The sequence below is a fragment of the Pocillopora verrucosa genome, chromosome 13, assembly GCF_036669915.1.
Source record: "Pocillopora verrucosa isolate sample1 chromosome 13, ASM3666991v2, whole genome shotgun sequence".
NCBI lineage: Eukaryota > Metazoa > Cnidaria > Anthozoa > Scleractinia > Pocilloporidae > Pocillopora > Pocillopora verrucosa.
In genome coordinates, this window is record NC_089324.1 from 16,339,485 (window position 1) to 16,366,061 (window position 26,577).

At 39.7% G+C, this 26,577-nt stretch overlaps 1 protein-coding gene across 1 annotated transcript; it reads right to left on the reverse strand.

The window, feature by feature from the left end:
• Window positions 1–3,761: 3,761 nt before the first annotated feature.
• On the reverse strand, window positions 3,762–26,546 carry LOC131794837 (carbamoyl-phosphate synthase [ammonia], mitochondrial). The gene is made up of 42 exons (XM_059112406.2): window positions 26,260–26,546; window positions 24,972–25,081; window positions 24,156–24,300; window positions 23,941–24,030; window positions 23,414–23,470; window positions 22,915–23,007; window positions 21,897–21,986; window positions 20,747–20,875; window positions 19,971–20,077; window positions 19,522–19,663; window positions 18,796–18,873; window positions 18,613–18,708; window positions 18,063–18,158; window positions 17,573–17,647; window positions 17,258–17,372; window positions 16,897–16,943; window positions 16,440–16,550; window positions 16,202–16,330; window positions 15,217–15,361; window positions 14,905–14,981; window positions 14,623–14,756; window positions 13,989–14,112; window positions 13,275–13,349; window positions 12,714–12,800; window positions 12,083–12,172; window positions 11,385–11,503; window positions 10,949–11,090; window positions 10,511–10,711; window positions 10,112–10,222; window positions 9,403–9,527; window positions 9,254–9,323; window positions 9,047–9,114; window positions 8,703–8,778; window positions 8,497–8,574; window positions 8,277–8,384; window positions 7,541–7,630; window positions 6,706–6,876; window positions 6,404–6,478; window positions 5,763–5,861; window positions 5,243–5,409; window positions 4,552–4,681; window positions 3,762–4,283 (listed from the first exon to the last, which is right to left on the reverse strand). The coding sequence occupies exons 1-42, from the start codon at window positions 26,353–26,355 to the stop codon at window positions 4,179–4,181; spliced, it is 4,473 nt and encodes a 1,490-aa protein (XP_058968389.2). The 5' UTR covers window positions 26,356–26,546; the 3' UTR covers window positions 3,762–4,178.
• Between the last annotated feature and the right edge of the window lie 31 nt (window positions 26,547–26,577).

Sequence of the window (26,577 nt, forward strand, 5' to 3'; positions counted from 1 at the left end):
GCAGGGGAGGTGGGGTGGAGATTTTCGTGTCATTTCACATGAAATCAAAGCTCCAAAAGTGCATTATGCCAGTGCGATAACGGGCTTACATTTGGAGGTCATCTTAAAGCTTTCCGGTCAGTACGGAAGCCAAGAAGCTTAAATATAGCCGATTATAGGAGAAAAAAATGGGATAATCCAAACTTTGTAGTTAAGATGCGATAAGGTCGATCTTTCCAGCAATATTCAGGTTATTGGATGATTTTGGTTTTCTACAGCTTTTACTCTGGATAAATTCGGATTTGTAAAATTTTCACAATTTTCACAAAAATTTGATGAAAGTAGGTGTAGCAACTAGAATTTAAATAAATATCTTACTGCTGAAAATGACGTCTAAAAATTTTCTATCTTGCGTGAGGGTACACAAGGATAACGAAACCGTGGTAGGAGGGTCCTCAATAGGGTTCTTCAATCCCGCAATCCCGACTACAATTTTCTCTCAATCCCGTAATCCCGACGGTTTATACCGGCCAATCCCGATCCCGATCATACAATTTTGTCTTAGTCTATTTCCTAAACTTAAGAGGGCCTTTTCGGTGGGTGATGATTTTCTCAATCAGCATTGATCCGTTGAAGTCTATGGTCACCGTAAGGCGTAAGTTTATCTCTTTCCATCAGAATGATGATATCGTTCATTTTAGAAGTTTTCAAAGTTTTGCACGAATAACATACGCTAGTCGAGGTAACGACTTCCTTTCATTAAACTTCGGTCACGGACAAACGTATTGGTACAGGCAGAGAAAAAAATAACAACTTTAACAAGTGCATAAAACACAAAAGGTGACGGCAATTCCATAGTTCCATAACAAGGAGATAAAGAAAAACTAACTGAACACAATTCTGCTTTTGAAGCAAACACTTCTTCCAAAGCAGGAACCTCTTCCGAGGAGAAGAATCAGCCACTTGCTCCAAAGATGGAATGTCATCATCATCACTCGGGGAATCGTACTCTAATATTCCATCTTCCTCTTCGTCTTGTTTCCCGCTATTTTCTTGGTGCTCCTCGAAGTCAGACCGTTCGAAGATGACCGGTTCGACTAGCTGTATCTCTTTCTGTTTGAGGTACGACGGGGAAGTTCCAGCTCTTTCCATCGTTGTTTCCTGCCTGTCAGAGCGCTGATGCACTGCTGCAACAAATGTTTACGCCCAGACCCTCATCTTCTGTAAGCTCTGTTTTGCCATCGGCACAGGTGGTAACGATTGAATTGTTGGTATGGCCGCCAGGATCATGACACGTTAGGGTACAGGATACCTAGAGTTTGGATTTGTAAAATAGTACGCCGCCCAATGGGTTGTCCTCGTTAAGCCTTCTTTAGCTGCATATCCAAAGTTTCTTGGGTAATCCAAGACCTTGAAAAGTTTATCTTTGTGATGCTCAACCGAGTGAGCTAATATTCTTCACATCTATTGTCATGCAACTCAACAGGTTGAGAGCATCATATCGGTATAATTCTGACACTTGCTGGAAGTTTTTCAAGGCCTTTAAAAGCATTTTAATTGACGCAGTAGTCTTAGATGCCACGTTACCCTGTGGGCCATTGAGGATTTTTGGTAAATTGGCAACTTCGCTTCTGATATAATTTTCATTCCCACGCAATAACTGAAGAGTGTCGCAGGGCAGTCTGATTGCCTCTTGAATACTTGAGAGTCTGTGCACCTGGTGCTTTTCATGGACTGAGAAGATCAATTTCTTCATAAATTCTCGTCAGCAGACATCCCGGTTCTTGGTTCGTTTAAGTGATTATTTCCCGAATCCCGCTCCACAAAATCGCTGATTCCCGTGTCCCGTTCATAATAGCAATCCCGAATCTCGCTCCTTTTTTACTTTAAATTCCCGGATCCCGGCCTTTAGTTAGATAAGCCCAATCCCGGATCATGAAAAACCTACTGGAGACCCACCGGTAGATACTTATTCTCTCTTTAGAATACTTTGCTTCTTTCGCCAGTTCTTGTCATGTAGTTTATTTCGATTAAGTAGTGTTTGGTTTTCATCATCTACGTTAGTTTTTGTCAGCATCCGGGTTACTTCTCCTCTAAGACTGACATGGATACGCCACAGATGGAAGTTTGTTTTTATTTAATTTAGTCTTTGGTTATATTTTGTAGTTAAATATTTGTATTTATTTGCTTTCAGGTGATTCACAACTTAATATACAATCATGTGGTTAAAAAATGAAATGTCTGTACATTCGATAACGTGGCGTAGAATTTGTAGCACTTACCTACAATAGGAAAATACCAAAAAATCCAAACCATAGCCTATTTTCAATGGCCTTTTTGATCTTGAGAAGACTTCCGAGACATCTGTTTTCAACTGCAAAGTGGATTGCAAATACAACTAACACAGGAGAAAAAGGAAGATTTGGGGAGGTGCGAAGCAAGTTCCTCTAAAGAGCCGCAAAAGGATCCAACTACCCTGAGCCATAAGAAATACTCTGCGCCCGAGACATCATAGTGAGGTTTACCCCAAATATCGGCACAACGCCAAAATGAAATAAAATCTCTGATAAGAAAGAAGAGGGCAATTATTTTCCGACGTTTTTTTCTCAGCCAGGACAAAAGATAAATAAGATCTGTGAGAAGTACCTTGCGGCAAAATGCCTGATCCGTTTCGGTTCCGCCATAAGAATCTTCGATCATAGCAGTTTCCCTACGCAACAAGGAATCTCCAGGCACTGATGACGTCAGGATTAATTCTGTGTAATGACATCCGCTAATAACTGCCTTTCTTTGATTGGTTGATCAAAGCCCGAAAATTTCAGTTACAAACGTCTCTACAAAGATACACGAAATACAGTAATTATTTGGTTACAACTTGGCGATGACAAAGACGTACACGGTAAACATTGAACTGAATTTTCATACAACACGCTTCATTCTCAGACAGGCTTTATTGAAAATTTCAAGAGCATTAACTGCATAACCCTTAACCCGCTAATAACACACCCTAAATACTTTTAAATTAAGTTTCCTCAGGAATCCATCAACGGGAGCCTCTTTCTCTACTGATTCCTTGACGTAACCCTTTCCCGAGTAGGTTTACTCAGAACGGCTGTTTCCACTCAAGTATCATAATTCCGTTGAGTCAACTGCGATCAAAAAAACTGATTTCGCTGCCCACTGCATGTAAGCGGATGTTTGACGTAAAGATATAGAGTTGTCGTAACTCTGTTTCGATCGACTCCGGAGCCTTTCTATTAATAGATCGGACCAATGTAAGTATATGAACAACTGCGCACCTACCCCTCCCTTAACCCGACAATAGTCAACTAACAGAAAATTAGGGTTAATGTTGGGTCAGGGGAGGGGTAGGTGCACAGTTACGTTGACATTGATTCTTCTCAGGAAAAGGTTGACTCCAAGGTAAACAATGGGAGATAGAGGACCTTACTGATACGCTTCTGGTTTCCTGTTGTGTTTAAAAAAGTGAATGTAAAACACGTGGATTACCTCCACAAAATGAAGCGCTCATGTCTTTACTTCATCAAAGCGCTTGATGTAAACTGAAAACAAAGTAATTAAATCGACCAATCAGAACAACGGAAAATATCTCAAGCAGCCAATGAGGACTTAAAGAAAAAACAAGCAATTGCTTGAAGCGCGGGAAAACGTGAATGCCACAACGCGATTAGCCTTCGTTTTTAAATTAATTGGTTGAGGAGATGGCATAAGTTTTCTCGACCTACCACAGAACAAAAAAAAAATCGCTAAAGACAAGAAACCACTGCTCTCTCATTTTATTTCGATAATAAATTTCACATTTCTTGTACGGAAATTTCATATAGTCCACTACGCATTTAGCAGTAATCTGCTTGTTTCGTATTTTGCACGACGTTGACTTGAGAAACTATCGAAGTCATACGCAACAAACAAACCGCAAATTAAAATTTATCATACGCAAAAAAAACACTAAATTACGTGTCTTGTCTATTTTTATTTTAAATATATACTAGTTTACAATCTACACGAATACTTGTCTGAACACACTGTTACTGAATACTACCGTTTCTCGGTAAAAAATATTACTTTTTTTCTCGCACAAATTATATTAAGTCCACACGAGTGAGCCTCTCATCTTTACTAAACTGTCTGGGGGGGGGGGGGGAAGGGAGCACTTTTTGAGTTGCCTGACAACCGTTTCAAGGCGTTGCTTTTCTTTGGGAGGACTTCTGGTAGTGGAAGAGTGATGTGGCATCGATTTTGCGGCCGGTTTCTGAAAGAGCTTCGGCAAACATCTTCACGACCTAAACAGAAAAGAGAAAACAGTTAAACATAAGTAAGCAGCGTTTAGTTCCAAATAGAAACATCGGGAATTCCACGCGAATTTTCTTTATTTCAGGTTGTTGTTCCGGAGCGAACGGCCAAAAATGTACAAAGTTTTAAAACGCACGTGCTGAGTTATCGTTCTGTTAGTTAAATCCTTTGATTCCCCACGGTCTTGTTGCCGTCGCCGTGGTGGTTTTTACTTAGGGTCCCAGTTTATCATAAGATTTCAACCGAATGTTAATATACCTCCAAGTTAGTGATAAGTGGGACTCCACAGTCGATGGACGATCTACGAATGAGGTAGTTATCTTTGATGTACTTGGTGTTCTGATTTGGCAAATTCACCACCAGGTCTACATCTTTATCTTGAATCAGTCTGCAACGAAACAACAACAGTGAGAGCTGAAAAATTTTAACACTCAAAACAATAATTTGGAGGCAAAGGCTCGAAATGCATCGAAACCAGCACGTTTCTGGCTTCATATTCTGTCATTTCTTCATTCACAGTTCACCTGTAAGAATTGATTTGCTTTTGTAAACAATTCTGTATCATGAATTTTGATCACGTGGTCATGTCGTGGGGATGCACACCGATCACCGGGACATCCTGTGGGGGATACACACAAATAGCGTGGACATCCCATTGGGGTTGCGCGCAGATCAAGTGGACATCCCATGGGGGACGCGCGCCTATCAGGTGGACACACAATGGGACATGCTCACACATCAAGGACACATCCCCTATATTCGTTCTTTACCGACGGAACAGAGTGTCCGACTTTTTCCGTACGGCTTGATTCTTAGAAGATTTTGTACGAATAGGAAAACGCGAAAGTCCTTTGCCGCGGAAGAAGTTATCGTTATGAATATGACGAATAGGGAAAACTAGGCAGATGATACCCCACAACAACATAAGCGCGCCGAGCAAAATTCTAACCTTGTAGCAGTCGGGTTTACACCGACGCTATGTAGAGGCCATTCTACGGGTTGCGCCGGAATATTGTGTTCGTTCAAATACTGTGCCGTAGCTTCTGTTGCGTATAGAGTGAATCCCAGTTGGCGAAGTTTGTTGGCCGTTGGAAGAAACTTTGGCTGCAAGGATTGCTGTTCAGAAAACAAAGAAAGAAGCATAAAGGTTTTACTCAAAATTCTTCATAATCGCGCCTCATCCTAGAAGATTGTTATTTTCGCCAATCGTTACGATCGGCGTGTAGAATCGCCAATATCTGGCATATCAGAAATCAGCGATTTTCGCCGATCGACTTCGAGATTCATATTCGCCGCGATCGGCGAGTTAAATCGCCACGTGAATCAGTGGCTTTAAGTTTCACTTTGACCCGACCAAGGTTCGAACCCAGACCCTTCATTACGGAGTCTGGCACGGTCACCACTACATACAACCCGGCATCTGGAATCTTAAGATGGGTTACTAACAGTTACTCTGTCAATCATCTTACCTGAATACCAATCAGAATGCCTTTCTTAGGCAGACGGAAGCCAGTTGACATCAAAGCCTTGAGAAACGCTGAATTGGCAGTGGATCCAAAACAAGCCACCTGTTAATCGTCAAATGTAAACGTATTACGAAACAGCATTATTTTCAATTTCTTTATGGCACAAACACGTTAAAATCACGTAAACATCCCTATGTGATCGACTCACGTAAAACCTAAATCAAAGAATTCACAACGGCCGATCAGAACAAAGGAAATACCACAATGAGCCAGTGAGAACTCAAAGTGAAAACATGCAACTGCCTGAAGCGCGGGAGAACGCGAGGGACCAAGTCGCAATTGGCTTTCGCTTTGGATGAGAAGTTAGCGCAGGTTTTTTTAGACAAATGACATGGCGTGGTTAATAAAAACCATTAAGAACTCAAAGTGAAAACAAGCAAACTGCCTGAAGCGCGGGAAAATGCGAAGGAAGAAGTCGTGATTGGCTTAAGTTTTTGAATTTGATTGCTTGAGATGATGGCGCAGGTTTTCCGAAATGAACAACACGGCGCAGGAAATCAAAACCAATGCGATCCTGTAATACTATTAATACTTAAATGAAAAAAGTTCAATCTTCCATATTTTCTTTATTGATGTTGTCTCACCTCTCCAGTTGACGCCATCTCGCATCTCAAAAGCGGATCAGCATCACGAAGCCTCGGCCATGAAAACATTGGTGCCTAAACACGGACAATTATCACACTAAGTATCAGTGGTTTAGTCACGAGTGTGAGAAAATGAAAAAATCTGAGTTACCATAGACAAATTATTATTTATCGCCGGGCCAAGGGGGGGGGGGGGGAGGTGGATCACATGGTTTTTAGGGGGAATGGAAGGAGGATCATTTTGTTGATCTCCATCCATTCATCCATTTATTTGTTTTTTCGCCGATTAAAAATGAACAAACCTTGATGCCAACATATCCGACTGGCTGCAAGGGCGTGGTCAGATCAGGTAACGCGTGCTCATCAAGAGGATGGTTCACCATTATCTTTGTAGCCACAGTGATAAAGTCTGTGCCGACTGTTTTGGATACGAAAGGAAAGGAACGAGAAGCACGTAGATTGCACTCAATCACCTGGCAGACGGGAATAGGAAAATTCATAAAGCAAGTTACATTTTGGTATCACTGGTAGCCCCGCATTCTAGATACCCCTGGGGTAGGCGTTACCCAGAGAGGAACGAAAAGCGCATAGATAGCACTCAATCACATGACAACCTCGCATTTCCCTCGGGTAGCCTTTGTCTAGATTACCTGTTCGAGTGTGAGGAAAATCTCAAATGTAAGTCATTGAAAACCTAGTATTATAGATACCCCTCAGGTAGCTGTTGCCCACAGTACCTGACGGGTTGGGAGAGTAAAAGACAAAAGATAACTTGCATACCGGTACCCCTAGGAACCCGTTGTATAGATACCCCTGGGGTAGCCCCTGCCCAGATTACCAAGCCAAAGCAAGGCTTATCTTAAAGAGAATACAATTTATTGGATTGAGAGACATCAGATCAGAACTGACCGGTATGGATAACTAAAAAAAAAAACAGTAGATAAAACAGTAGTATTTTAGCGTAAAATAGAGACTGGTTTTTCAATAAGAACACAAAATAAAAAAAATAGTCGTAACTGATCAACATAAAACGTTTTCAATAAGAATTCAAGAAAAGAATGATGTACCTAATTCATTGAAGATAAGAAGTACCTTAGCACCCTTGTCTAGTATATAACAACATCAACATCATCTTACCATGATTTCATTATCTTTGGCTAAAAACTGCGTGTTGAACGGACCCGAAATGTTGAACTTTTCAGCAATCTTCCTGGTTGCTTCTTTTACCTGTTAAAATGTTTTAACAATGTTTTACTGAAATAAGATGCTTCAAACCCTCCAGCTCTCAAACCAGATAACAGTCCACGTCTATCGTGGCCGCAAAAGAGAGAAGAACACCCTTAAGAAATTTCTCTACTGAGTACGGTGCAACAGAAAGAAAAAGGCCCAAACGGATAGGTGATCACACAAACCTAACCACACCCAAACGTGAAAGGTAAGGCAACTTTATTGTTAATCAGCTACTTATAACTCGTGCAGCACGTGACGACTCGTGCAGCACGTGGAAGCACGTGCTAAGCCCCACGCATATAGTTAGATTGATTGAGGATTCCCGTTCTCAAAGTTATTCAAGTGTTATACATTTTGATTGGTCCTCACTCATAACTCATTGAGGGACAGACGCACAGACGAAGTCACCATTAGTAACACTTTGCCTCTTCATTTTAAGAAACAAATAGACTCCATGTTCCCGTGGGTCAGTTCAGTGATAGATCACAGAGGATGCCAAAACGTGATAGGAACATCAGTGGCTTCCTCTTGTGCCACTTTTTTGTTTTAACCACATTTTGACATCTTCTCTAATCTGTTACTGAATAGACACTCGATAACATGGAATCTATTCATCAAACAGCACATTGTAAGTTTCTCTGACCTGGGCGATGTCTTCTTCACTGATTGTCTGTGGAGGCAAGATGAGGGTGGCATCCCCTGAATGGACGCCAGCATTCTCCACGTGCTCAGAAATAGCATGGGCGACGACCTGGGGCAAAGAACCATATGGGCAACGCATCAGTATCAAGAAACTATGAATAATCCAATATTGCGATAAAATTTTCCTTGAACGAGACTCACTTAAAGGGAACTACACCAACCTTTCCATTCTTAGCTACAGCATCCATTTCGATTTCCCGAGCGCCCTCGATGAATTTCGTCATCACAACAGGATGGTCCTGAATTCAAAACAGAAAGACAAATCTGGAGAAATTCTCACTTGAAAGCTGATTGCAATCATCGATTCAGGCAGACTCGACTTTCTGCCAGCTCTAACACCACAGAAAATTAAAAAAAGCGAACATACCTGTGACACCCTGGCAGCCTCTTGTAAAAACTTTTTCAGTTCAACTGGACCGTAAGCTACGTTCATGGCTGAGCCACTGCACAGAAAGGAAACAAACAAAAACCCTCAATTATTTTCAGCCAATAAGAGTCTAATATCAAATCACGTCACGTGGCATATCACGCGCTACCCATCAGCGTACCCTTTCCCGCGCTTTCCCCCATTCCTATTTTTACGTTACCAGTCTTTTCACGGCCCCAATCAAACTTTCCATCATAATTCGTCTTGGCCATTATTATATTTAGTTATTATAATCACACGTAAGGTTTTCACTTCGCGACAAACAGTTTTATTATGTTCTTTACCTCAAGACGTAAGAAGGTCTGAGAAGACATGGGTACCCAACGGTGGCAGCAAAATTCAACGCGTCATCCTAAAACAACAACAACAATAATAAAACAAATAAATAAACAAACAATGGAGTAAAATTTCATTTAATTTCCAAGTTACAAATTAAAATTTTCAACGTTACGACAGTGATCTGAAAAGCTCTCACAAAAATGGCTACTCACCACGGAAGAAACGGCTCTCCAAGGCGCTTGGCCAACTCCAATCTCGTCAAGAGTTGCAGAGAAGCGAGATCTACGAGAAATTAAAAAGTCCTGTAAGCGAGATTGATCAGAGCACAACTCTTTTCCACCAATCGTGAATCGTGTCTTACCTTTCTTCAGCCGCGTCTATCATCAGGGGAGAGGTACCAAGGACATTAACACCATTCATGTACAGGGGGAGCGCTAGGTTATTGGGGATTTGTCCGCCAACTGAGATCACAGCACCATTACAAACCTGTTAGATACGAGAAAAGGGAAACTAAATCCTTGGTAATTGAACTAACCATCGTCGGGTTTTCATATTCCGCGCGTTTCATCTACTCAGCACTTTCCCGCTCCCACAGCCGTTTGCCCATATCTCACTCGTACCAACGACTCGGTACCCTCAGCTTTTACCACTTTGTTTTTATTTCCTACGCGTGTGATCGATTCTTCATTTCCCTGCCGATTCTCCATTTCCCGTACTTAATATCCATCATAGTTTTCCCGCCGAAACCACTGGGTTCCTTTTTCCCGCGCGCAGTTTCCCGCCCTCTCAGCAGGTTACCAATTTCCGCGTGTAACATCGGTTATACAACCGACCACAATTCTCTCCCCCAATCTCTCACTTCCAAGTATATCACAAACTCGCCTTGTTCATATGCCCTTGACGCTGAGAAAAAATTCATATGTTTCCCGAACTTCCAAATCTGATTAGTTCATGGCGTTATTTGGCACTGTCGCGAACTAGATCTGTGATTCTTTGTTATTTTAAAACGATCATTACAACCCTTCATAATATCTCTATGTGTTGCATATTTACCGCCTCAAAAGACTTACCTCCTGCTGGTAAATGTCTAAGACTCTTTCGAGGGAAAGTTCCTCAAAGTAAAGGCGATCACATTCATCATAATCTGTGCTGACAGTCTCTGGGTTGTGATTCACTACAACCTGATAATGGCAAAGTATATTTGTATCTGTGACCTCAGTCAGGGCTAGTTAGGGTCGGTTTTTAGAGGTTTCGCCCCTCTGTAAGTTCGCTCCCTACTAGTTCGCTGTACTGATGGGGCGAAATCGAGGTGACGGAGGCGAACCGGTAGGAGAGAGCTCACATTCAGGCGAAACCTCCATATACCATCTGCGGGAGTTTAGCGTACTAAACGTCAGGTCAACCAAAATCGCGCAAAATGTTTCTTCACAAACCAATCAACCAAGAGTTCACACTTAATATACACCTACCGTTTTGATTCCCAGGTTTCTCAGAGTCCTGATGCAAGACACCGCACACCAGTCAAACTCGACACTGCTGCCGATATGATACGGGCCACACCCGAGCACCATGACACCTTTGTCGTTAAACAACAGGTCATTTTCATTGCCATTATACGTCATGTAAAGATAGTTCGTCTTGGCTGGATACTCGGCCGCCATTGTGTCGATCTGTTAAACAAATACAAGCAAACTTTAAGTCACTAACAGCTGCGGCATATTTCTTAATTTAGTGTCGAACGTGATTTGGAATTGCAATGGTTTTGCTTCATCGGCTCTATGATTGGTCGAGAAGACGCGCGTCACCCTCCCGACCAATTAACTTAAACCAATCGCACCCGGTATATTGCATTTTCCTGCGCTTGACGACGTTTACATTTATTTATACCAGTTGAGCAGATTACGTACCTGTTTAACCCAAGGCCTCACACCTTGTTTAAGTCTTTCGTTTCTCATATCGTTTTCTGGCACACCGATCAGTCTTGCGAGCTGTCTGTCAGAAAAACCAGCTTGTTTGGCTTCCAACAAATCGTCTCGCTGCAAAGATCCCCTAAAAATAAAACAAACTGGTTAAGAAGCCTATAACTTACATCGAGGTCACATAAACCCTTTACACCCTAAACATCAGCATGCATATTCTCCATACTGTTCTCTATACATTTCCTAAGGTGCTGAAAAAGAGAATTTACGGTTTAACAATCAAGAGCTTCTTAAGTTGATGATAATTTTCTCTATTCTTGTGACCTAAATGTTTCATTCAGGGGTGACTGTGTAAGGAGAAATTAGATGTCGGTCACTTGCTCTCAGGGCTCAAAGAGTTTAAACGAAGAATTAGATAGCTTACAGTTGCTGATTCTTTAGATCTTTCTCTATTTCCACAATACGATCTAATTTGTGCAAGAACCAGTGATCAATGCTTGTCAGTTCGTGTATTTGATCCACTGTATAGTTCTGGTGAAGCGCCTGGAGATGAAAAGCAACAGGTTTGTCAGGTTTACCACTGTTCCATGTCAATTCAAAGGAAATCAATGACACCACCTGTTTAACTTCTCTCGAGAGACATGACCAAAAAAAAGAAAAAAAAAAACGCTGCGAGAGCGACTACACGAGGACGGCTCTTATTAGAGGGCGACGCAGAAACAGGTCGCAGAAAAAATTCGCTTCATGTGACTTGGACATCTTTCCATAAGTTTTTCTTATCTTTCCACAATTTTTTGGAACAATATCAGTATATGAGCAACTGCACCTACCCTTCCCCTAACGCAACATTAACCCTAACTTGTTATAAGGGACTGGGGAATCTGGGGACTGGGGCGGGAAAGGAGGAGGAGCATGGAACTGGGCCAGAAATGACGTACTGTGGCAAGCTGTACGAATAAGACCGAAGTTTTTCTATGTTGTATCGTGTTTCCTGAAAAAATCTTGTTCAAATTAAAATTGATCTAAACCTGTGGGTATGATCGCTTCGATAAAATCGGATTAGCAGTGACTTGTGGTGTAAAGTGTCCCCGCCTTTCAACTAAAGGAGAGTGCTTTCATCACCTTAGCGATGGAGTATACTCTTGTGTTTGATGGAACAACTAGCTCATCTTCAAGTTTGCCGTCTGTCAACTCCTGATGCATACTGGGAAGCTACAACAAAGAACAAACACGCAGGTTACTCGTACAGATATTAGTTAGAAATGTTCATCGCCTAAAGTTTTCAACTCCCTCGATTGCATTCCGTTTTAATCCGTTAATTTCCAAGATCTGATTGTCAGTTCTCCTCTCTGTTACACATTTCCATGTAAATCAGTTACGAGAATTTGGTGTTAGATCAAGTAATCACTTCTACCTGATAATTTTGAGTATTCTCATTTACTGTTTGCTGGATAATTTAGGGATGATGAAGGGAGAAGTTACATGTTCATCACTTCTAAGAGTTAATCTTTTCAGTCCTTAGCCATATTTGCCCCTTATTGGTTTATTTTTACCGCCTTTATGGCAACTCGTCCACTACCATCAAGACCGAGGAAATCCGGTACGGAGCCATAAAACCGCTGGCCCGTCGTTTCAAGTCTTCAAGGCTAAAAAAATTTTGTATTCTCCTTCAGGTTCAAGGTAGTTTTGATCATCTAAGAGTGACTTGAAATATGAAGACCTCAACGTGTCAAAATTTTATAATAGCACTTACCTTGGACACAAAGCCATCCACTGAGGGATGCACCATACGCAAAGCTTTCTGAAAGCTCTCCTCAAATGTTCGACCGATCGCCATAACCTGGTAAAAAACGTACTCAAAATTCAGTTCTAAAATCAAGTCAGCTTATAACCATCTAACGGTGATCCCAGACCTTAGGAGGACGGTGCGGCCATACGAAAAGCGCAGTGCACTCGATAAATTACCTTAGCAAAATTTGCTAACTTGAATATTGTAGAATTGTTTAATCAGAGCTCTGTTTTGAAAATGGCTTAATCTATATATTGAAGAAAATGTGATATTGCGCTGTTTCCATACTCTCTCTACGATGAGTCTTTACTAAACCAGCCGAAAATAAAGTTAGAGACCAAAAAAAACTACAAAATTAAGAGATAGAAAGTTACTTGAATGGATTTCTTTAACAAATAGTTCTCAATATCACCAAATCCATGAAAACTAACCCTTTTATTCAAGAACTGAAAGTAATTTCTTCGGTGTCTGAATTTGAAAAATTTCGCTTATTTATACATTCTTCAGTCAAAGAGGGATTCTTACCTCTCCAACGCTTTTCATCGAACTGCCGATCTGTTTGGAAGTCATATGAAACCTGTCTAAGTCCCATCTAGGAATCTGTAATGGATAAAAGGACACAAGAATTAATTGCCTTGTCGTTGACGGCTTTTCACGGCGAAAGCAATTCTCTTCATTGACTTAAAAGGTTGATAATACTACTTCGAGTCATTCTGGTGGGCTGTGAGTGAGTGCACGTCTCCTCAGTGAATATTATTTGTATTTTGTCAAGTACAAAACATGTCTCTAAAATGGAACCCCATTTCATTGTCTGTTTTACACGTTAGTTTTTTGTAATTCCCAGTAGAGAAGAAAATTGGGATGAAAATGAGTTAAGTGGGAATTTCTATGAACGAAAAGCATAGTAAAACCACGGTTGTTTAGGTGTTTTTTTTCCTTGAACTTCCACCTTGAGAACAGAGAGAAAGAACGCCGTTTATGCGAACAGTAAAAATTTGCCTTTTTGTCTCTGCTTTTCAGCGGTTGTTCAGTAAAGGGAAATTATTAAACTTGCTATGAATAGGAAACATATTTCTATGCTAAGGTTTAACCTGTAAATTTCATAGTTTGCGTTAGATTTAACATATCTGAACCAGTTGAAACGTGATACGGAGGAAGTAAGCACAAATAGAGGGGTTTTCATAGGGTTTTTTCTTCCAAATATGCCACATCAATGTAGCCAGAAAGAGAGAATTGAACCTTGGTGACAATGTAATCGAGGCTTGGCTCAAAACAAGCTGTTGTTTGCTCTGTTGTAGAGTTCTTGATGTCAGGAAGTTGTATTCCAAGTGCGAGCTTGGCTGCGATGAATGCCAGAGGATATCTGCAAGGTATTAATAACATGAAACATTCAGGGAGAATGATGATATTCACACCAGCAATTTTAGGGGTTAAGGGAGATTAAAGACTTGGAGGAGGTTTCAGTTGAGGTCAAATGCAATTTTCGCTTTTCCTTCAATTTTTTTCTGTGATTGGTGTAGAAAACTTGCCCTATACTCTCAAACAATCAAATGCAAGCTAAAATCACGCTTCAAGCAGTCTGAGCATTTTTCACCTCGAGTTACCACTGGCTCTTTGCAACATTTCTGTTTGTACTGAATGGTCTTGTGATTCTTTTTTTGGTTTTGGTTTAAAACAATTTTGCGTGTTACAATTAAGGCGGCTAGTACATGCGCGCGAGCGGAGCCCAATAGACAAGAAAAATAACATAACCGCTCAGGCCGCAAAATGTTTTTTTTGTCACCTTACCGACGTAACTCTGTGCACTGAACCATGTAAGATACGCAATTTGAACGTCTACTTTTAGGCTTAGCTAAGTCTACCTAACATTTACCCGGTAGCTTTTGATGCGAGGGCAGAGCTTCTGGACAAACGGGCATTGACTTCAATTATACAGTACTCCAGAGACTTTGGGTGCAGAGCATACTGTATGTTACATTCACCAATAATACCAAGATGGCGTACAACCTACAACAAAAAGCATCAATTTAAGATCATAAGGGCATCCTACATGAAGGATTAACTGATAGTAAATCACATCGGCCGGTCACTCAAGTTATTGAAGCAAATTACATTTGAGAATTTTAATTCAAAAGAGTAAAGAAAGGGATGAAACCTTAAGTGCTGTTTCTCGTAGCATGTGATATTCCTCATTTGACAGAGTTTGACTTGGGGCCACAACCACAGAGTCACCTAACACACACAAAAAAAAAATATATAGGTAGAGTATAGGTAGATACCGGCAAATTGTCAGGGAAAAAATGGTGAGGTGTAAAGATAACCTACATTGGACTAATATCCCAATCAGGAGATGTAACAATATCCCCAAGTGCTTAATGCTGCAGAAATTAATATAATCTCCGGAAGCCCTGTGAATCAGCGTGGTATGCATACTCGTCATGACTAGCGTTATACACGTACACTGTACCTGTGTGAACTCCTAAAGGATCAAAATTCTCCATGTTACATACAGTGATGCAATTATCAGCGGCATCCCTGACGACTTCATACTCAATTTCTTTCCAACCCAACAAAGATTTCTCAATAAGAATCTGATTTGATAGCTTGAGTGCCTGAAAACAACAAAAACGCTACGTTGATTCATAAAGAACGATGTTTCTTCACTTAATCATAGACGTGGAACAGAGGAAAAGTACAAACCCCTGCGTGGAATCGAGCCTCAGACCTTAGAATTTCAAACTCTGATCTTCTAGCACTGAACTACAGTTAACTCTGTGGTGAGCTAGTCATATGAAGGTCTAAAGTGCTTCAGTAGTGTTCATTACCGCGAAGATCGATTTCAAAGTCATTTCTTAATCCGCAGCTAACATATATGATTTTCACATGTTCACAGTTATTTATTCATCACTTCACGGGTTTGTTACGAACCAACATAATAAGCAGCTCTCAGTTGGTAGAGCACTGCACCGGTATCGCAGAGGTCATGGGTTCAAATCCCGTACAGGCCTGACTTTTCTTAAGGCCTTATTTCACTAAGGCTTAAGTGGTGTTCATTACTGCGAATATCACTTTCAAATTCACTTCTTAATCCGCAGTTCACCCATATGATTTTCATATATTCACAGTTATTTAATGTTCTTGGAGGGTATATATCCCAGAAATAGCTACGGATATCCAACTGTACTAAACAAGGGGATGCTCTGCTCTATTGTGTAAGCCCGTATTCTTTTATGAATCACGTTTGAGCATACAGCACCCTATCTATATACCTAGAATAAAAACATTACATACTTTTTTTTCTATCCTAACGTTCACAGAGAAAGGAGAGGTGAAGTATAACCGATCCAGTGTAACGAAAACAAAGGCAAAAAATCAGAGTTTGTCTAAACCTCTTAACGGGTTATTCGTTGTCTAGCTTGTAGTACTGACAAGTTTCGATTTAACCAAATCACCTGTCTTGCGACTTCTCTCAGTTTCTCTTCATTTTCACACAAGCCGGATCCCAGTCCTCCAAGAGCGTACGCAGCTCGAACCATGACAGGAAAACCAATGTTCTTGGCAGCCTTTATAGCCGACTCTTCCTGCAACAGATAGCATACGTCTTTCTCAAAACATTTAAGTGTACAATAAAGGGGGTTGTTTATGAAAACTGCGCTGATTAAGGTCGAGTGACTTGATAAGAAGACCTACCGTTTCCACGGCGACGCTTGGTGCTATCTTCTCTCCAATCTCTGTGAGTTTGTCGGAAAAAATTTGTCTGTCTTCTGTGGCTTTGACTGACTCGATCGGTGTTCCAAGCACCTGAAAATGCAAAATGATTAGAGCACGCACTTCACTGCTAGGGAAAGCTGCTTGAATGTGTCTGATACAGAAAAATTGACTAATAAAACTCTACTGTAAAAGCTGGGATAACTGAGGGGAATGTTCTGCCTTTGCTAAGGGATCCGCAAATGGTTAGACGTTCCAGTCTTCTCGGATAAGGACAATAAACTACAGTTCCCGCCTCCTGCATCTCCTCTGTACTGGTTAGCATGGGACGTTAAAGAACCCATGCAACGTATAAAATTTGAAGAGATATCTTGATTTTACGCTTATCCTTATCAATAATGTTTTACAGTTCAAGCATAAAAGTAAAAAGATTTCATACCTCAACACCGTATCTCTTCAATACTCCCTTGTCATACAGCTCAACTCCTGGAAAACCGATAACAGAAAAAGAGACAATTTAATCCTTTAGACCCTGAGAGTGACCAGCATCTTATTTCTCCTTAAAGTAACACAACTGAATCGTTCATTACGATCACGAGAATAAGGGAAATGATCGCCAACCTAAGAAGATTTGGTTGTTAAACAAAATTCTCCTTGTCAGTACCAAAGCAAATGTATAGTAAAGAGTGTGGAGAATATGAATACTGATGTTAGGGTCTAATGAGTTAAGCACTTCTCTTTAAAGCGACATCTACAGGATAAGAAGTACAGAAGAGTAAAAGGCTCATTTCCGATCATACCGCAGTTTAAGGCTGTTTGACCGCCCATCGACAATAAAATTCCATCTGGTCTTTCACGCCTTATGACATCTTCAACAAACTGTTCAGTTATGGGCACAAAGTACACCACATCTGCCTAAGAAAAAAACAAGAATACTATTTAAGTCTGTGACTGTGTGCGAACCGTGGTGGAAATGAGTTGAAACGAGCCAACCGTTGTTATTCTAATTATGACACACTTTACTGTAAAACTACTACATTTCCATAGTATAATTCAAAGTGTAAACAATAAATGATTGTAGTTGGCCAGCTCACGTAAAGCAAACAATTTTGTACCTGCTTCTCTCCTTCTGCATTAGTTTGAACTGAGGCGATGTTAGGATTCATTAGAACAGTCTTCATATTTTCTTCCTGCAACAAATGAAACATTACCCATATTGTAAAATATTCAACTCATCAATCACTGAAAACGAATCATCCTCAAAATATTGCATCACAATTTGGGGCAATCAGTCCATTTAGCTTTAGGGGATAACTTCAAAAAATAAATAAATCAATAAATCAAGTCCCTCCTTTTCGGCGAAGTCTGTCGCGCAAGTAAACAAATAAAACAAATAAAAATTTGATGTTAGCGCGCTGCGCAGAACTTTTCGTGAACCTCACTACCAGAGCTTCACACAGCGCGCTAACATCAATTTTTTGTGCTTATTTTTTTACCCGCGCTACAGACTTCACTGATAAGGAGGAACTCCTTGTAAGCTATAAAAAATCAAGATGAAACTTAATTTCAAAAAAAAAAAATCTGATTGTTTCTCAGATATCAAACCTTCAACGCCTTTATTGCTTGAGAACCGGAATAGTCAAACTCTCCAGCTTGACCGATGGACAAACCACCAGAACCTAAGACTAACACTTTTGACACCTGAAAAATTAACCGGTTATTTGTTTTATTACATTGTTGAGTTTTTATTTTCTCTACGCATCAGGCAGGAAGACTTGTTCAATCTGGAGAATATTGGTAGCTGTTGTATATTAAAGGATGTAAAATGAACAAAGGGGATGACAAAAAATTGCTGCGAAGTATCCTCTGAACAAAATAGCAAAGAAATGAAAAACTGTAGGTGGAGGACGACTGGGTATATAACGATTCAGAGTCCAAACAACATCCGCAGCAAAACGGTGACAGGGACACAGCAAGGAAAGAGAAAATGGGAGAGACAAGACAGCAGCTGAAAAAAAGAGAAAGGAAGTGGGGTAGATATCTTGGAATGAGATGATGAACCACAGCAACGGAAAGAGAGGGGAGGTGGGTCTTACGAGTCGCAAAGCTTTGAATAGATGAGTAACAGGTAAATCTTAGTATGAAGATTCCTTACCTTAGGAGGTGTTGGGACTTTAAATGGTCTCCCCATTGCATGGTCCACTGATGTTTTCCCACCTTTCACAAGATTCATGAATGTGTCAAACAGAAACTACAACAAAGAAATTAAGGCCAGTTAGGAAAAGAGATTACATATTCTGGTTCTTAAGACTTTAGTGAAGAATCAAATAAAGGTAACCTCTGTGTCTGTTGGTCCACCAAATGCCTCCGGATGAAACTGTGCAGTGAAGATAGGTTTGTCCTTGTGCATGATGCCCTATGAATGGACGATGCAAGTAAAAGATTCAATAAATAATGCGAAAAAATTAATATATTAAATAGATAATTTGGTTTTATCAACTGAGTTGATAATGTAAAAAGTTACTTAAGCTGACGTTTTGCGTGTTAGCTCTTCGTCAGTGCAAATAACGCTCGAAACGTCACCTTTAGAAAGTCTTTACGAAGGCCAATTTTCATTATCAGCTCAGCTGATAAAACCAAATTATCTTGTATTTTCCCATAGAGACACAGCACTACAGTTCCATTCATTCATCAAAAACTTTCATTCCCCACGACCTTCGGTTTCTGCGCTCAGATTTTTTCTTTGTCCTACGCTCATTACATAGAAAACATAATCTTTTTTTTCTCTTTTTCCAACACCAAGCTCAAAACTCCGTAATACATCGTCCTTATTCTAAAAAGGCATATATATAGAAATAGGTAAATCCATAATGTGTCGGTTTGTACGATCAGCGGTTTCAGTAAAAGCTGGTTACCGGCAGTCTATCGCACCCCATAAGATCTCTTACTGCTGACTGTTTAGCTTGCAAGCAGGATCTCGTTTGGGTTTCGCCTTGGCGTACAATTGCCTACAACACCATCAGAAGCCGTTTAATAAAAAAGTTATTAAAAGCCTGGCTTGTACCTCATTTGTGTTGTCATTGGCATTAATAAACAGTGATTTCCAATCTGAAGGAAGAGTCTTCTCATCAATGGCATATCCATGATTCTGGGAGGTTATAAATGCTTGTCCATTGAGTTGGTTTATCACTGGCTGATTGTGTCCTCTGGAAAAAAAAAATAGGAATATTTTGCTGAGTCTTTTAGTTGTCAAAAGTTGACCTAGTTGCACTTAAACCAACTAACCCCTAAGAGTGATTGGCTTCTTATTTCTCCTTACTTAATCACCTTTTAATTACATATTAAGGTCATGAGAATACAGGAAATGATCACCCATTGATGAAGTTATTCGTTGTTGAACAAATTCTCTTAATCAGCACCTTAGGAAATGTATAGAGAACAGTTTGAAGGGAATATGCCTACTGATGTGATGGAGTAAAGTGTTAGACATGTTCAAAAGGCAAATGAATCTACCTGTTTCCAAGTGGCAGCTTGTAAGTCTGTGCACCAGCTGCCAGACCAGTAAGTTGATTCCCCATACAGATACCAAATATTGGCTGGTTACGCTCATTCTTCAACACCTTCAAAGGATGGCCAAAGAGGAAAATTAAATACTCAAATGATACACAGGACAATGGAGCATTTCTTGTACTGGACTTTAGGGTCAGTGTAACCTGGACCTGTGATAACGGACTGTGTTAAGGTACAAAAAAATTGTTATCAAATACACATCCTTCACAAGGACACATGGAAGAGTTTAAGACAGAAAAAGGACAAAAAACAAATACAGTACAGCATGGTCACCTACAACAGCCTTTGGAAATTTACTTAACCCTTTAACTCCCTTGAGTGATCAAGGCTGAATTTCTCCTTGCTATTTCAACCCAACATCAAGCAGACAAGTGATGAGAATAAAGAAAGATATCAATTAGAGGATTATCAGTTGATCCAATACCAAATTCTCCAAAATAACATCAAAAGAATCATATGGCAGACAGTAAGGAGAATTGCTAATGAGATCTTGAGTGATCACAGCAAAATTTCTTACATTATCAAGCTGATAAACGTTGAGAGTAAAGAATAATAACAATTAGGGGATTGTTAGCTGATCCAAAACCAAATTCTCTGAACAAACATCACATGAATTGTGTGGCATATAGTAAGGAGAATTACGAATGAAATGGAATGGGACTGAAAGGGTGAAGCAGAGGGAGAAGTTCACAAGCGTTAATATAAAAAGACAACCAAACCTTGCGCAGATTCAGAACAGCATCCCATACCATGGCAGGGTCACCGGGCCCATTGGAAATAAATAAACCATCATAGATATCCTCAGAGTAATCATAATTCCAAGGCACCAAGTGAACTTCTGCATCTCTCTACAAAAGGAAAGCACATGAAGACATGGCTAGGTTAAACCCTTAACTGTTTAACACCTGAGAGTAACGAGCATCTAATTTCCAACTAAGGTGTCACTGCTTATTCAAATAACAGTGTCTAAAATCCGACTGTAGTGTCTAAAATTGGAACCTTAGAGTATAAAACCAGACAGTAGAGTCTAAACACTAGTGCCTAAAATCTGGACACTGATGCCTGCATTGGACACCAGCATCTTGGATGGGACAGTAATGTCTTAAATTGGACACCAGTGTCTACAGTCAGACAGTAGTGCCTAAATTAGACACTAGAGTCTAAGATTGGACAGTGATGTCTTAAATGAGACAACAGAGTCCAAAATTGGACACTAGGGTATAAAACTGGACACTAGTGTCAAAATTCAGACACTTGAGCTTACAATTGAACACTATTGTCTAAAATCAGACACCATGTCTTAAGTTGCATTTTAGACACTTGTGTTGAAAATCAAACACTAGAATCTAAAACCAGACACTTGCATTTGAAATTATACATCAGTGTCTTATATTGGACCCAAATTTTATAAAATCACATTTAAGACTCTGGTGTCTAAGATCAGACATTAGTGTCTAAAATTGGACACTTGTGTCTAAGATGTGTGTCCAATTTTTGAAACTAGTGTCTAAAAGCAGACACTAGTTTCAAAAATTGGACACTAGTGTCTAAAAATCAGACACTAGTGCCTAAAATTGGACAGTAGTGTCCTAAATCAACTCTAGTGTTCAAAACTTGACATTAGTGTCCTATCTTGGACAATTACATTCAAAAAAGAGACTTGTAGTCAGTTTTGGACACCTGCATCAAAAATTGACATTAGTGTCTAAAATAAGACCCTATCATCTAAAATGGGACATAACTGTCTGAAATCAGACACTATGGTATAAATTTGGACCCTATTGTCTGAGATGGGACACAAGTGTTTAAAAGCAGACATTTCTGTGGGAGACTGGAACATAAACCATACCATCCTGTAACTTTACATACCATAACTAAGTGCCGGATCATGTTCTGTTTTATACCACAGTCAACAACTATGACTTTGTATGGATTTCCTTCACCAAAAATTTGTTTTTCCTGAAAAAACAAAATCAGTATCAATCTTTAATTTCTTGCAATGCATAGTGATCAGAGGGAAGCAGGTGGATTGGAGAAGAAGAATTCAAGGATAGGGTAATTAGAAAAAAGCGATTTGTTATCAATTACTTTTAATGACTAATTTTATGCCAAAATGATTGAAGGGTAAGTGATCCTTTTCCAGTGGAGTGAGAGATGCTGTGGCCTTGTTGTTAGTGCCCAGGACTCTGAAAGGTCTGAGTTTGAGACCTGGGTAAAGGGCCCTTTGTGTTGTGTTCTTGGACAAAATACTTCACTCCCACAGTGTCTTTCTCTACCAAGGAGTATCAATGGGTATCTGCAAACCATCAGGGAAGCCTGATGAAATACTGGGGAGTGTGGGGTTACCTTGCAATGGATTTTCATCCAGGGGAGAGTAGTGATTGATACTCCTAGTTGCTTCATGCTAGGGAAACTGGGATACACTCTTACTGGGGGGGGCACTGCTTGGGCCCCACCTACAGACTTTATACCCTAGATTTTTCCCTAACAAAAAGGTAACAGATGGGGCAACTGGTTCTAGATGAGGAGATTGACAGCGAGACCACGGGCAATATGAGGAGTTAAGTACCACCTAGGAGTAACTGCACAGGGGTGGGGTAAGGTGTCAGGCAATGGAGGAGAAAATAGGATCAATGTCTGCATATGAGCAACTCTGCACCTACCCCTCTCCTAACCCAATTACGACATTAGGGAGGGGTAGGTGCGCAGTTGTTCAGATACTGAGATTGATTTGGAAAATGCCACAGAAGAAGGGGCTTGTAAAAAGAGGGGAATACACTAATTGATGAAGCTATGGAAAATAATTCTTTAATGAGATCTGTAGGTTCCTTTCATACATGAAATCAGTCAGTAATATAGAATGAAGTGGATGGAAAGAATACCAAACCTGGACAGAAACTTCAGCTGTCAAATTCCTCTTATTAGGATCAACAAATTCTACAGGCTGATCTTCAAATTCTATTTTACCAAGGATGGTCCCCTGAAAACCAGCAAAAATAACATCTGATATGAAATAAACCCAAAAAACTTTTGCATATAAATTAAAAGATGGTACCTAGCATATAGTTGAGGCTACTGTAGCCAGATGCTGTCAAAATCAGAAAATTTTTCTTCTGCGGATGAAGTTGGACTCTTACATAGACACAAAAACTCCAAGGGACAGAACACAGAGACCCTGTCGAAGTAAATCTATGGACTATTAGCAAATGGGAAACTATCCATCCTGCTGTCACCCAAAGTAAAGATGAAACCAGGAACAACTTAGGTCACTTTTCCTCTTCATATCTTTTAATGTAGTCAAAACCAACTTGATTTCTACAACTACATTGGACATGTGTGGTCAATGTCTTTGCATACAAAGAAATTTGGAAATTTTTGCAGCATACCTTGTCTCTTATGATTTTGGTCAACATTCTTGTATCTACTCCATACAAGGCTGGAATCTATTTTAAATCAATCAAGGAATACACATTTATATCATTACTTTAAAGCACAGATGAATGACAGGCTCGTCTCAGTAAGTAATACCTAAGCACCTGGTCATTACCTATGTACAAAGGGGGGGGAAGAAAAAGATCAAAATTTCTATAAGTCCCCACCCCCTCCCCATTTTATGACCCCCCCCCCCCACCCACCCATCACCTAATATCTCCCATTATATGCCTAGTAACTATTAAACTTCACATCACATATATCATAAGATGATTACTTTTCATAACAATGGAACCAACCTACTAAATCACACAATAAGTTCATCATGTAGACTGGTGATCAGTTTTTCTAGCCAATTTTAAATAACATTGACCCACCCCCCCCACCTTTTTTTCCCCTCACCCCTCTTCACAAATAATTACCAGTCCCTGAGCTCATCAAATTAAGTACCTATAAAAACTAAATAAATAAATATCAATACCTTTTCTTCTTGCAACCATTCTGAAAGTGACTTCACTGCATTCCAGTGACTGTAATTATGAGAATAATCCTGAACAAGCAATCCAGACACCTGATGAAAAGAAAAAACAAAACAAACACACAAACAAATGCAAAATAATTAATTTCCAGAGGAATGGTTGGAAAATGAAAGGAAGACATAGCAAATAAGTGATCTCACTAAATTACCAATCGTACCTGTATGTTTTCTGATTCCACATGTTTTAATAATCCATATATATCCCTCTCTGTTGTGCTCGGCACACCATAATTTCCCACTATAGGATAAGTCAGGGTCAGTATTTGTCCTCTGTAACTTGGATCTGTGAGTGCTTCAGGGTATCTGCAGATTTTAAAGAAAAAAAAAAGAACAACAAAAAGGTTCCCATTAATTTTGACGAGAACACCTCTGATCTACGATCTTCTAATGATAAAATAAAAATAAAAAGGGGCTTTGCTTACTTTCAGAGCTTGTTTTTATAAATTTTTCATTTGTTTCATTTTTTAAAAGAACATTTAAATGTCATCAATCAGTGCTCCAGGCTTAACTTGTTTCAAAGTGACCATCTGGTGACTAGCCAAGAGAAGTATGATTTTGGCCTCAGAAGAAGATAACATTTTGAGCAGTATTACTTGTACAAATCAATATTCTATGGAAAAGAGCAGCTTAGAGTCTTTGTAGTAAAATGTTTCTTGTTCTGGTTACCTGGTGAATAAAATCTGTTTCACAGGGGTTAACTGGTATTTTTTTTTTTTTCACTGTTACACTAGACCCTAAGTAAGCTGAGGAATAATAATTTAAGTAAGGAAAATTTCACGTACTTTAAGCTGAGAAGTAATACATGACTCTGTCTTTTTGAGAATTTTGGTTTCCAACAAGCAGGGAGAAGACACACAGATTTGATTAAGAGGGGGGAGGGGGGAAGGGGGAGGGTTGTGAACTCTCTGGACTTCTCCCTGACATGCTCCATTGTATGTTAATCAAAATCTGTATGATACGTAAAAAAAACTAACCCAGTCAGACCGGTATTAAAGACCACTTCTCCAGATGTAGATTTGCCATGACCAAAGGAATATCCTTTAAGGCGAGTTCCATCCTCTAGAACCAATGATGCCGACAAACTCTGAGAGGAGAAAAGTTCATATAAATTCATAATATGGAGAAAATTATGTGGAACTAAGGATGAAGATGACATTTGTAACTCTTAAAATGTCAACATTGACAATTCTTCAATAATATCTCCACAGCAACCATATGTATCTTAAATAAGTGTGTGGACGCTTATTCAAAATTTCAGGTAAAGGGGGGCACTTTTTGGAAGGATGCTTATTGAGTAATTATTAAGCTGTACTGATTTTGCTGTAGTTGAAGCTTAAAAAGTTATAAATAAAGCAGCAATAGAGACAGGTCTTCCTTGTATGCCCACCATCTAAGAAAGTGTGGGAGGAAGGCGTGGGGTGCTTGTTTGTTATTATTATTGCCTAGGGGGTGGTATCTCATTTGGGAGAGGGCTCTTATTAGAGCACGGGTGCTTATTCAAGGAAATACCATAATTGGATAAAGAAATGGGATAAATTTTTCTTGTCCAAGAATAATAAATCTTTACAAACAGAAATGATCAAAAATATACTCCATCCATGGTTAAGAAAAACTGTTCGCAAATTAATAAGAGGGCTTCAAAAAAGGTTATTATTCTTTATCATGGTCCTAGGGTGTGTCTGTTAAAATAATGAAATAGCAAGCATCCATAGGTAATAAAACCCTTAAAAATGTATTTAGTAAAACTTTGCTCGTTATCCTTTTTTATGGATATTATTCCTCATAAGTTATGTCGAATATTCTCAATTTATCTGAGAATTAACACTCTTTGTTCAACTAAAAGAAATATGCAGATATTCTTTACTGTTAAGATCATTTAATCCCCCCAAAGGAGTATTAAAAAAAAATTATTGTCGTCAGACTAGCTATCACATGCAGCAAAGATCACGAGGTTAACTCCAAAAAGTTTCACTATATTCTTCTATTTAGAATTCACGTTTAAAGCGCTCAATTGCGAAACAGAGCTACCTGTTAGAGTTTTCGGACAACACGCAAATTAAATTTCTTTGCTTATTTTAATCTAACGATCGAATGCACGTGCACATGAGGGAGACGATCTGCCTTGGGGTAGATTGTATGGCATGATCGATCTTTGCAACGTGGTCCAACGATATCTTGCATATCGGACGATCGCGCGCCTCTCAAAGTACTTCAGAAAAATTCGCAACACTAGAATGAAACAAATCTTACAACAGTTTATACCTTTCGTGATCTTGTCGAAACAGACGATAGCTTAGCGGCTGAAAACGCAGTTTTCCCTCTTCGCAGTAAACTCGAAGCTCGAAGTATCATAGACATCTTTCATTACATAAAGAAACCCGTGCGCCGATTTCCAACCAAAAGGGCAAAGTTGAGGAAGTGATGAATAAATATTCTTCTTATTCAGACGTAAATCTGAGAAGAGGACACGTAATCATAACAGAAAGCTATCACATGTCGCAAATATCAACACAATATGATCACAATAATGTTTTGATTTCAGTCCCTCAGCAATATGGCGCGAAAATTCAATGAAACGTG

Bases quoted from the DNA above. Each gene is read 5' to 3' on its own strand.
- LOC131794837 (XM_059112406.2), bottom strand. From the start codon at position 26,355: ATGTCTATGATACTTCGAGCTTCGAGTTTACTGCGAAGAGGGAAAACT. The intron at 16,331-16,439 runs GTAGGTCTTCTT...TATCTGTTGCAG, and splicing joins CAAGCGTCGCCGTGGAAACG to GAAGAGTCGGCTATAAAGGC. The intron at 8,385-8,496 runs GTTGGTGTAGTT...TCTTTGCCCCAG, and splicing joins CTGTAGCTAAGAATGGAAAG to GTCGTCGCCCATGCTATTTC.